Source organism: Durio zibethinus, chromosome 6 (genome assembly GCF_047325235.1).
Source record: "Durio zibethinus cultivar Kanyao isolate XHJ-2024 chromosome 6, ASM4732523v1, whole genome shotgun sequence".
Lineage (NCBI taxonomy): Eukaryota > Viridiplantae > Streptophyta > Magnoliopsida > Malvales > Malvaceae > Durio > Durio zibethinus.
Window position 1 is genome coordinate 2,062,761 of NC_143167.1, and position 12,372 is coordinate 2,075,132.

At 30.1% G+C, this 12,372-nt stretch overlaps 1 protein-coding gene across 2 annotated transcripts; it reads left to right on the forward strand.

Annotated features, from left to right (window-relative positions):
- Window positions 1–10,179: 10,179 nt before the first annotated feature.
- Window positions 10,180–11,694, forward strand: LOC111285651 (transcription factor MYB59-like). Of its 2 annotated transcripts, none has more exons than XM_089763306.1 (3): window positions 10,180–10,543; window positions 10,642–10,771; window positions 10,898–11,694. In XM_089763306.1, exons 1-3 carry the CDS (start codon window positions 10,348–10,350, stop codon window positions 11,409–11,411), a joined length of 840 nt encoding a protein of 279 aa, XP_089619432.1. In that variant the 5' UTR covers window positions 10,180–10,347; the 3' UTR covers window positions 11,412–11,694. The 2 variants fall into 2 exon arrangements, with proteins under 2 accessions (XP_089619432.1, XP_089619433.1); XM_089763307.1 differs by having other exon boundaries at window positions 10,454–10,574.
- The last annotated feature ends 678 nt before the right edge of the window (window positions 11,695–12,372 follow it).

Genomic DNA, 12,372 nt, shown 5'->3' on the forward strand with positions numbered 1-12,372 from the left:
GAAGTGAAGAAAGAAGAGATGGGCAATGTTTGGATTTTATAGGAAAGGGAAGAAAGTGTGAAATGGAGAAGAGCCGAGGGGGGGAAGTGGAGAGAGTTCAAAATGGGGATGCGACTGACAACAGCTAGGAAACAAATAAGGACTGTTTTTTATTTGCAGTTCTTGCAGTAGCATTGACAGTCAAATTCCTAGTTTATTTTATGAGTTTGCGTACGTTTTTATTTTATAGACGAGTTTATTTTATCAATGAATCAGATACCATTATCTTATGAGAAAAAAAAAATTTTAATTAATTTTTAAAATTTATTTTAAAGCTCATAAAATTTTATATTTACTGATATCATTTTATTTATTGAAAATATATAATATTTATATATTTAACATCATATATAAACTCTTCTTTCATCCCATATTATAGAAAGAATTAAAACGTAAATTGCAAAGCCAAACGGTACCGTTTTACCACACATTTTATTAAACTAATGTGCTCTTAGTCCTTTTTTTTTTTTTTTTGCCATAAATTTTTTTGTGTTTTTATTACAACTAGGCTGGAGATCTAATATCGACTCTATTATTGGTGCTCTTAAAATGCTACTTGCTATTTTTTAATTACTGCTAGTATTATTCTTTATTATTGCTTGCGAACACCCATGGATACATCTAATGGTGATTTCAAGTTTTTTGCATTTATCTTCTTCAACATTTTAAATTTTTTTAATAAAATTTAAAAAATTTACTTTCTTTACATCATATTATGCTTATGATGTATTTGTTTTATTCTTTTAATCATTGATATCATCAAATTAATTTATTTTTATTGTAATAATACAGAAACCAATAAAAATAAATAAATAAATCAATAATCAATAATCGATGGATAAAATTTAAGTACGTTAGATTTTTTATTTGAGATCTAAAAATACTAAAATCTTTTATTTTATCATTGAAATAATTCTTCATTGATTACTAACTTCCCATTTTATACCCACCCTAAATCCTCCATTTTGGCATGAATATTGAAATTATAGTGTTTAAAATTGATAAAATTTGAAATACGAAGTTTGTTTGAATTTAATAAATATGATAATATAAAATATGAGACGATGATAAATATAAAAATAATATAATTTAAAATTTTAATAAATATTATATTTAAATTAATAAAATTAAAAAATATGTTATATATTTTTATATAAATATAAATTATGATATATAAATTTCAAAAAAAAATATAATATAAACATAAATTATTAATATTTTGTGCTTAGCTTTGGCCAGGATTAAAGTAGTAAAGGTAAATTAAAACATTTGCTATCTCATGTCATTTTCAAGAATTTTGCATACCAGCTGGGAGTTGCTTGTGACAGTGAAAAAGACAGCAATATCCTTAAATTTGAACGATCCTTTCCATATTTTTGGGGACATGATCCACCAACTTCTCCATGACCCTCAAAAATCATCAATTCAATTTGTTTCAGACTGTCATTGGGGATTGGGCACTTCCGATCTCAATTTCAAAAAAAAATTCCCGAGAAAATTAAAAAGAAATTTTATTTTTGAAAAAAATTAAAAAGAAAAACATGAGTTGACTTGTCATTCCCACACCAACTTTGACTCTAAAAAGGCATGATTGCGTTGTTAAACGTCCTGTCATTTGATTTATTTTTAGGGAATTTAGAAAATTACGATAAAAGTTAAAAAAAAAAGAAAAGTTACGGTGGACCTATGTCTACGTGGCAAATCGAACCCGTGACAGATGAGAGGATGGCAGTATCTGGGAGATTAAAGATTTAGCTAATCAGATTGGTCAGACTGATCCTACGGTTGAGATCGAAAGGCGACAGTTTGATACGGTACTTTGTGATCTGCAACTAGATGTGACCAAATCTTTTTGTGATCTTAGGGGTTAGGATCAGATCGGACGGTGGAATTTTTGGTGAAGAAGTTTAAGTTCAATCAGAGGTGGGTCCAGTTGAGAATGGAGGGTACCGCTTCTATGTCTCACAAAGTGGCAGCGGGAAACAAGGTTTGGCCGTTTGGGAATTTAAAAGAAAAATGGGAAATAAATTAAAGAAAGGAAAATTGGTCGGTAGTCCAAAAAATAGGCAAAAAAGTCCAAAGTTCAAACTTATTCCTATGCAAAGGCATGTGGAATTTTTTATACATAGATATAGACATGCATTTGAGTCATGTGAGTACCCAATGTCAATTTTGCTACATGTTGTGTCGAAGACTCTGGTCGATAATACCCATGTAGAAAATTGGGGAATTTAACGTTTTTCATCAAAATCAGAGGTGACCCACGGACACGGTTTCTGTTTGAGTGTTTAGGGTAATGATTTCCATTATTTTAGATTAAGATTACATTTTGAATTTATGTCATTATTCGGATTGAAGTGATTTTGAATGTATCTGATAGAGTTTAGATTAATCAAATTATTTTTTAATTTTGTAAAAAAATATAATTATTTGATCTTGATGTTTAAATTGAGTGTTTGACATTAAAAAATACGTATAAATTATTATATTAAATATTTGAATTTATTAAAATAATAATTAGTCACACGAAAAAAAATCTAATGTTAGAACACGTCGTGTAACTTTGAGTTAAACGATTTCATTATTTCTATCGAAAGAAAATAAATTTTTTATCACATTTAAGGATGGAATTTTGCAAGAGAGAGAGAGAGCAAAAATGGTGTGCAAATTATAAATAGAAAGAAAATGGTTACGTCTTGGGCTCGGACGGATATGGCATGTTTAAGCAGCACAAGGATGAAAGGCATAACTTGGCATACCGCACGATGTGACTCATCATATCAGTGTTGAACGTGTATTAGGAAGGGAAACGAAATGTTTAACGTGTGATTTATAATATACAGGTGCAAAGGCATGTGTATTTGAATTTGCTAAACAAAATTTTTTGAAATCTCTACGGCCCATGGGAGGAACTCCAGTAGTACTGCAGCCTAAAGGAGAATCCCATTGCAAAAATTATCTGGTCCAACGGGCCCAAGTGGTTCATTTAAACAAAATTTTTTTCTCTCATTTCGTTTCCAGTCAATGGATTTGCCAGTGGGATCCAGATACACGCATTCAGGCTTCATCCTCCTTCAACAAACTTCTGACCGATATTTATAGGCATCATTGCGTTAATGTAACCATAGAATTTTGCATGAAACTCAAATAAAAAAAAAAAGGAAAAAATATAAATATATCCTATAAGAATTTGTCACTTTTTTAACTTTACTAGTGGAGTCTGCCAATGTATGAGATAAATTTCTATGCAGTATATCCTTAATGTAGCTGGTCAAACCCTTTATGCAAATTCAAGAATTTTAACTTCATTAATTTATTTTGATATTAAACTTTATGCTAGAAACGGATTATTTGGCTTGACGGTTTGTGTTTCTCTCTTTGTCTTATTAATTAGTGGTAAGAAAAATATCCTAAAAATTATTGTTAATAAGGCATTAATTTAGTGATACAAAGGATACTCTAAACTTTTATGTCATAGGTTTAATCTCATTGCATGTGGATTTAACTATTTAATTAAATTATAATTATAGGTGTAACTATTATTAGTAGTTTGGAAAAAGTAAAAAAAAAAAAGAAAATGAGTTTTAATAATTAGAGTTAAAGAAAATAAAAGTTGTCTAACAAATATATAATACGTGTTGATATTGATACTATCTTATTAAAAATCAAGAAATTTCGCAAATTTCATTAGCTTAAGTTGGAATTTGAAAAGGAAATTTGAGCCTTTTAAATTTTAAGAATTTTAAAATTTTTGCTAAATTTAATTTTTATTTTATTAAATAAGATTTTTTTTTTTAACAAATGAATTCCTTCCTTAAAATCACTGGTTTAAAGTTTAAACATACCCTTAAGAAAACAAAACAAGTAGCAATAAGATGCGGCGGTGAATGATCATAATATAGTGCACCATGGTTGGTGAGAGATGAGTTTAGATTTGCATTAATCTATAAATATTGTAAATAACAAACTCAAAATTAAATTGTATTATAAACTTTTTATTAGAAGTCTTGAATAAGTCAAATGGTTTCATACAATGAGAGTTGCTTGCATCCAATGGGAAAAATCTAAAACTGAAGATGAAGAAAAATTCAACAATATGATTTAGCTTTTGAAAGAAGCAAGGGCCAAGGAGAGCGCTCTAAGTAAGGGAGGTCTTCAACCACAACATTTTATCTAAGCAAATTGCATTACGTGATACAAACCAGAAGTTTGAGAACAGAAACAGCAACTAGATAAACCAAAGGGACCAAGTGCTATGGGCTAGTTCACACCAAGGAAGGGCAGCGGTGCACCTTTTTTATCGTGAATCCAAAGTTTAGGGCACAGGTTTTCAATAACTATAATGTCATCTTAAACATACAAGGGATTGATTCGGTTTGTGTGGAAACCAGATATTTTGAAAATTTTGAGATTTTAGAGATGATTTCGTGATAAAACTTTTAATTTTTATTTATTGATGATTATTTTAATATTATTTATGAAAATCAATTTTAATTTATAAATTATTATTTATTTTAAATTGAAAAACTTACGATTTTATTTCAAAAAAATTTATAAGTATAAATTTAAATTTTTACTTTTATATCATAATAAATTTTCAAAATATTTTGACATAAAATTAGGATATTACAATTTGTTAATTCTTAATTTGTTTCCGTAATTTTTTATTCGAAGTCTGCTAAAAGTAGGATACTTTCAAAATACGGCACACCTTGTTATTCTGATATAAAAAATAGGCAATTTATTTATAACAAAAATTTTCAGATAAAATCATTAAGGTAACTTAAAGAACTTCCGTAATTATCTGTACCATGCAACACTAAAGCTTTTCCATTTTCCAGAAGCATGGATTAGAGAAACTTAGCTTAATGGTAAAGCAAATCAAAGACCCCGTGCGAATCTGGCTAACATTTTTCTTTTACAAAAAGCTTTTCTTTTTTTTTAATTTGAAATGGAGGGAGGGTGTGATGGTGCGATTGGACCCAAGGGCACTGGGTCATACGATGTTGGACGTATGAAAGAGTAACCGATCTTTCTTAGCAGAAGAAGATTGGTTTCCACTGCAGGGGACCTTAATGGACAAGAAATTGGTTTCCACTGTAGCAATGCTTGCGTCACATTCCTGCCCTCTCATCAAAATGCTCTTTTTTTGTTTTTTCTTCACAGTTCCGTTCAAATCTTGAAACTATTGACGTACAGAAAGACAAATTTTCTATGATATTTGATTTTGTTTACATTATTCTGAAAATATGTCATGTTCATTGCAGACACTGTAGCAAATGAATGGTGTTGGGTCCCCTGTTTTCGATTTCAGTTCCATCTTATTGCGTGCAAGCTCTAGAATAGAATAGAATAGAATAGAATAGCAATTACATTTCATCAATAAACACACAACACCACCAGTCACCACCGAGCTTAAGCTGATGCAATACCCTTATCTCAATGTAAAACGATACTTTTATTTTTTATTGATTAGACATTTGCATTCATAGTGGTGCAAGTGTGATCCATATAAAGAACTAGCTAGACGGAAACCTATGTATAAGGTTTTGAGCTAACCATTGCTAAACTCAAGACTAGTGCTGAGTTCATGACGTTGCTTGCAGATGGCCAAATTTAATTTGTTGGTAGTGTCAGTGATCATTTAAAAAATTATAACAATTTATAGGTATATTTATTTATGAAAGATATTTTTTATTATAAATTTGATTTATAAATATTTATTTTTAAAGTAAAATTAAGTGAATTCGGATAGAAATTTTTTTAAAGTGTGATAAATAGTTTCATTAAATATTTTTGAAATAATAAAATATTTTTAAATTATTATCAATATATTAAAAAAAAATTTAAAAAATTTTAAAATTAAATTATTTGATAAAGTTTAAATATGTTTTAAAGTTTTGATAACTTAAAATCAGATTAGTATCATCTTTTGAATGAATGTTATGAGAGTACTATAATTTTTTTTATAAATAATCATATTCTTATATCTAAATTTTAATTTTGTGAATTAAAATATATTATTTAAAGAAATCTAAATTAATATTGAGACTTATTTTTGAATAAAATAGATTCTATTAGATGACAAATCATATCTTAACAAAAAAATTAGTAATGATTTCTTTAATTTATATCTAGTAGTAAATCTATAGATATGTACATTATGAGAAAAGTAATCTAATTCCCACAAAAAAAAATGAAAGATTTGATAAAGTAATATGTAAAATTAACAATAGTCAAAATTACACATTTAATATGCAATTAAAAACTTTTTTTATCAAAATTTATTGTAATTATTTTATATTATAAATTTTAAATTTTCAAATTAATATTAAATGTCATAAGTTCAAAAAATAATTTGTGTATTTTGTTAATTTATATATAGTAATCTTTTGATTTTTTAATAGATTAGTTTTATTTTTTAATTCAAATATTTTTTTACATAATTTATATTATAAAAATTAGTTTACTTATCAATAAATATATTTTAAATTAATTATTTAATTACATTTTATTATGAAGTAAATAAAATATTATTAATATTTAACAAATTATTATTTTTAAATAACAATTAAATCATTAATTTATATAGCTATTATATTATATATGCACGGTTATTTTGATATATTTAAATAAAATAATTTTTAATTTTTAATAATATCAAACATAATGATATTAAATTATTAAAAATTAATGAATTTAATCAAATAACATAATTTTAAATTATGAAAATTAAAATTATCTTGATAATTAAATTATCATAATAGCTTTAAAAATGATACGATCGGTTCACGGAGGGCTGCTGGTCATGCTCGTAAACGAAGAAAGAACGGATGGAGAAAGAGGAAGGGAAAAAAAAAATAGTGGGACTTTTTTTTGATATATTAGAGGTGTCCCGTGCAAGCAACATACGGAAAAACTAAGAATAATTTTTTAAGCCTGTCAACTAGAATATTATATCACTGCTGAACTTAGAAAATGCTAATCCCACTTTCATAATCTGATGACTCTCAGTAAAAGTTGAAAGTGGTCCACAAAAGCACCCAGTATTTTATTAATCATTCTATACTTTGCCTTTGACTGGTCACCAGTGTCAATATTCCCAAAAACAAAAGAGAAAAAATATATTTACGAGAGAGGATATTCTGCTTAGACTCAGGCACATAAAAAGTTTTTAGTTTAACATTCTAATTCGAGTGTTGTTGTGTAGAATCATCGTCAAGATCATGATTGGTTCTTCCTACTAATAGTAATCACTATCATTACCTAATTACTTATTCTATAATGTTAAAGCCAAATTCATTGGCAGCACTAGAGTGAACGCCACCATCCCAAAGAATGGGATTTTTTTTTTAAGAATGCCATCCCATCCTTCAGCACAATTCCAATTTCCACAATCCCATCCTTGAGAATAATATAGTTAATTTCTATTCTAAACCAAGCTAACCAATTACTATAACACAGTATGATCTAAGAATAAAAAATCTTATCGTTTGGCATTATCAATATTATCATTCCATTTTATCAGATGCCAAGCAGTTTTCACGTTGTATGCCATATCTTGGAAGTTAATTAAGTTCAAAGCACAAAAGACATACTAGTGAAGCACTTCAAGTATAACTATTTGAAATTCAGACAAATACAGGAACCAGGAATTGCTAACAAGTTAATTTTTATGATTGGATATGGCTGTCTGTGATTGAATAGAAGCCAACAACGAAAACAAACTGAATCTAACCCCCTTGCGGAGAAGAAAATGAAAGAAAAGAAAATTGTGATACGCAACTGTGAATATGACACACATTTTGTAACGTATCTTCTCCGACTTTTCACTTGATTTTCATAGAAAAAATATTCATGGGATCAAAGAGAAAGAGATTAGGGGGATATAAATTTTAAGTGGGGTGACCACAATTTTGGTGGTTTCCACCTCATATGATGGTTCAATTCTCTTTTTTTTTTTTAAATTTAGAGTTAGTCATGCTATCCTCACTCCACTTATGAGGGCCCTTAAAGCAAGGAACCACCAGGCCATTCAATTCGTTTTCATATTTCAATTTTTTTATTATTAGCTTTTTGCCATTCTGGAAACAGTTCTAACATCAAAACCACAAATGTTACATTGCTAGCATTAGCAGAGGCCGATGATGCCATATTCCCCTTTTAATATCCCTCTTTATCAACTTGCTCATAGTGATTTAACATATTGCTCCGACCTTTAGTAACTGTCAGTTAAGCTGTCAATCAAATTGAAAGCAAAAGTATACACCCAAAGTTCTGCATTCATTGGAGCTTTTAGTGAATAACCTACAGATGTAAAGCCACCCGTTTAAAGGCATATATCAACCTTTACAGCAGGTTATCAGCAGAAATGAAAGCAAACCATGTCAATTCATTGAACCCTGAAAGTTGCACTACAACTAGACACATGGCAACCATTCTCATTTCATAACAAACTTAAGTTTCATCAATTGCAACATATAAATTCAAGGATCACATTTGTTTCCACAGGATATCCTAAGGTCCTCTAGGTGTTCTTTTAAAACCTGATTCAGGCCATATATTTCTTGTACAAAGTTCCTACAATTTTAAGCATCAAAAGGTTAACTATAATCACTTAACTATCAGTATTCAAGTTCGAAATAATTGCAGAAATTGAAGTTTATCAGTAAACTCTTAACAATTTCAAGTCAGCAGAAATGAACTCTTAATTGTGCAAAATCAGCCATATCCAACAGCTTTGTTCAACTTTTGATGTTAATACAAAAATTTGTAGCAGTAATTTGAGAAGCATAAATGTCAGACCTCTACTTTTCCTCTTGAAAGTGTAGGCTCAGGAAGGTGAAAATCAACAAGAGGAAGGCTTCTCTAGTTCTCAGTACGGATCAGGTTTCAGCCAATGCAAGTTTACCCATGATTGCAAAAGTAGACGTAGAACAATTTGCTAAAAATGCGGTAAGTGCTGAAGCATAATTATGGTCTCCCAGAAGGTCAACTGATTGGCTATAATTGTCCCATCAAGAAACTTTATGACAAATATTAACAAAAACGTTCTGGTAAACTTTTGCAACCATCTTTATAATTGGCTAAACAGAACAAATTTCTATGTAACATGAATGAAATATAGGCTAAAGATTTGATTTTCTCAGTAACTTCAGGCAAATTCAAGTTACTATCATGCAGTGGCTATTTTTGGTGTGGTTTCTTCACAACAGCCTCAGTCCTGATATGATCAATGGAATTGATGTAAAATAGAACATCAAGATTCCATCCTTAGGCTGCTCGGGGTACTACAAAAGACCAAGTCTTTTTTCTGCCTTATGAAGTAGTACGTAATTTTTTTTTGCTTTATTTTGTACATGAATAACAAAATCAAGTACAATTTTGATCTAATAAGTATTTAACAATGGGTTTGTTAGAATAATATCTTATTCCACCTTCTTTAAAGAAAAAAGGTCACTTTTATGACACCTAAACAGTGCCTTCCTATTCGTTGCTTTTCAAGTTTTGTCCTATTCTTACCCTTTTTTTTACTTAGCTTCTGCATCTATGGCCTTTACTAAAGTCAGTGAGGGGACACTAACATCATTTCCTTGAATGGATGGGGGAAGAGGATCTAGGGACTTCCATTGCCTTATTCCCCCTTATCCAATCAATTACTCACTACTAAGTTCCTTTTTGATCACTCATTGTTTTCTTACAAAGTGATCACTGTCTGAGAATAAAAAAAAATGATTGTAGACGTCGAGATTCGAATTTAAGACTTATTGAATGGTGTGGTTGGATAAACTATTAAGCCTATCTGAGATTTGAGTCCCAAATCCGCTGAATGCCATTGGCACCTATCAGTTCCTTTCTTATAGTGTTTTCTTTGCAGTTCTGAAACTTTAGGTAACAAGAAGTGTACACCATTAAGTTTCCTATAATCATCTTACTTTTAGAACGACATGACGGAACATAATTACATGACCATATCTCCACTGTCAAATTTATATAAAGAATTACTAGAATTTTTTTACGACACAGACACTTTATTTGCTAAACTAATGATTTAGCAGCTCACATTGAAGCAACAAGATTAGAAAATTACAGCAACATATCAACCTATCACTTTGATTATTTGGTTATAGTGGCTCACATCAGATGCATAAGATTCCCGTCACAAATGAGCATGCGCGCATTACAGCAGGAAACTATTTTGATGCAATATCATCATTTTATTATATACTAGCAAAAGGCAGTCAGAGCCTCTTGACAATTACAACTAGGTTAATAGTATATATATGAGTCGTGGACGCCCAAGTCTCCATGAACCAGCAGCAATTAGTTGGACTTAAATACCATTTCCAGGAAGAATCAGAGAGACAGAGAAAAGGGGGAAAAATAAAAATGGTGCAAGATGAAATCCGAAAGGGTCCCTGGACAGAAAAGGAGGACATCCTTCTGGTTAACTTTGTGCACTTATTTGGAGATCGACGATGGGATTTTATAGCCAAAGTTTCAGGTTTGAAGGTGTGGAGGGAGACAAATGATAGGTACGATTATCTGGAAAATTGGTAGGCTCTGGAAGGAGCCTTCCTTTAACCCATGATTTTGTTGTAGGTTTGAACAGAACAGGAAAGAGTTGCAGGTTACGATGGGTTAATTACCTGCATCCTGGTCTCAAAAGGGGAAAGATGACTCCCCAAGAAGAGCGCCTTGTGCTGGAACTTCATGCCAAATGGGGAAACAGGTTTGAGAATATGCAACAATATCTCACTCTTTCTTTTTCCTTCTCTGTTTCCATTGAGAACCTGAAGATTGCTTCAGTTTTTTCTCTTCAAAATTTTTGGTTTCATGAGCATACAATCATATGCAGATGGTCAAGAATTGCTCGGAAATTACCAGGGCGTACTGACAACGAGATAAAGAACTATTGGAGAACTCATACGAGAAAAAAGGCTCAAGAAAAGAAACAGGCCACCTCACCATCATCATCATCTTCAAATTGTCATTCCTCATCATCAACTATTACTACAGTGGATTCCTTGCCCTTCTCAGGTACTGGAAAGGTAAGTTTTTATGACACTGGAGGTCCTGACATCGCAGCTTTGACAGGAAAAAACAGTCCAGAATTCATAGATGAAAAAGGATACCCCATGGATGACATATGGAAAGATATTGATATGTCTGAAGAATACACAATTAAAACTCTGTCTAATAACTACAGTGAAGAAGGTTGCAATTTTTCCTTTTCTTCAATAGCTTCTCCTTCATGGGAGTACTGCTGGGGCTCACTGTGGAAGATGAATGAAGAAGAGAGTAAGATGTTCCTCCCAACCACTCAATTTCTTTCTAGTTATGAATATGAGAGAGCATCTTTAACCGGCTAATTATAATTCATTTATTTGTTCATATGCAATACTACTACTATTTCTTAGGAAAACTCTAACCTGCATAACTGGGTTTTCTCTAAGCTTTCTGATAAATAGTTTTCTTTATCTCATCCTGCATATCACTGTAATCATCTCATTGTTGTAGTCTATGTTCCAGTGTTTTGTGTGATTTTAATCCTCAGAGTGGAAGAAAGAACCTTTATCAAAATCTCCCTTGAGGAGACCTTGTATGTTCATGGATGTATGTATAATACTCCTTTGAATTTTAAATTTTGAACCAGCTTGATGCGCTTTAAGACATGGGTTTTTCATGTTCTACACAATGATTTCACAGCAATTACCAAATTTGAAGGTTGAATCTCAAAACCTTTACTCAATGTTATTTGTCCTGCTATTGACATATTCAACTAACTAATGAAAACCCAATCTCTTTTTATGCAAAATAGCTTAATTTCCTTCCAAATTGATCTTGAATGAATGTGAGAATTAGTCTTCCACTGAAAAGCACAAATTTTCCTCCTCTATATTTTCTTCTTGTCTTCTCCCCAAAGACCAACATAGTACTTTTTCCCCCCTTTTTTTCTCAGAAATATTATGATCAGGTTTCACGAACACGCACTGAAGTTTAGGTGACCATTCTTGGAAGCAAGGGTGAAAAAAAAAATGAAGAAAACAAAAAAAATTTGAAATTGTAATGTTTAGTTTGGTTTACATTAGATTTTTTTTATTTGATATTAAATTCGGATATTAAATATATATATTAAGCTTTAATCGAATTTCAAATTGATAAGTGAAAAATAAAAAAAAAATAAATCGAGTCGAATTATATATATTTTATTAAATTTATATCAAAATTTATAAATCAAATCGAACTAATAAAATTCGATTCGATTTAAATTAAATTATATAAAAATTTAATTTAAATTTGAATCAAATTTTAAAAATTTATAATATTATA

Coding starts and splice junctions, on each gene's coding strand:
- LOC111285651 (XM_089763306.1), top strand. CDS start 10,348: ATGAACCAGCAGCAATTAGTTGGACTTAAATACCATTTCCAGGAAGAA. Junction 10,544..10,641: donor TTTTATAGCCAAAGTTTCAG/GTTTGAAGGTGT, acceptor ATTTTGTTGTAG/GTTTGAACAGAACAGGAAAG. Junction 10,772..10,897: donor CATGCCAAATGGGGAAACAG/GTTTGAGAATAT, acceptor AATCATATGCAG/ATGGTCAAGAATTGCTCGGA.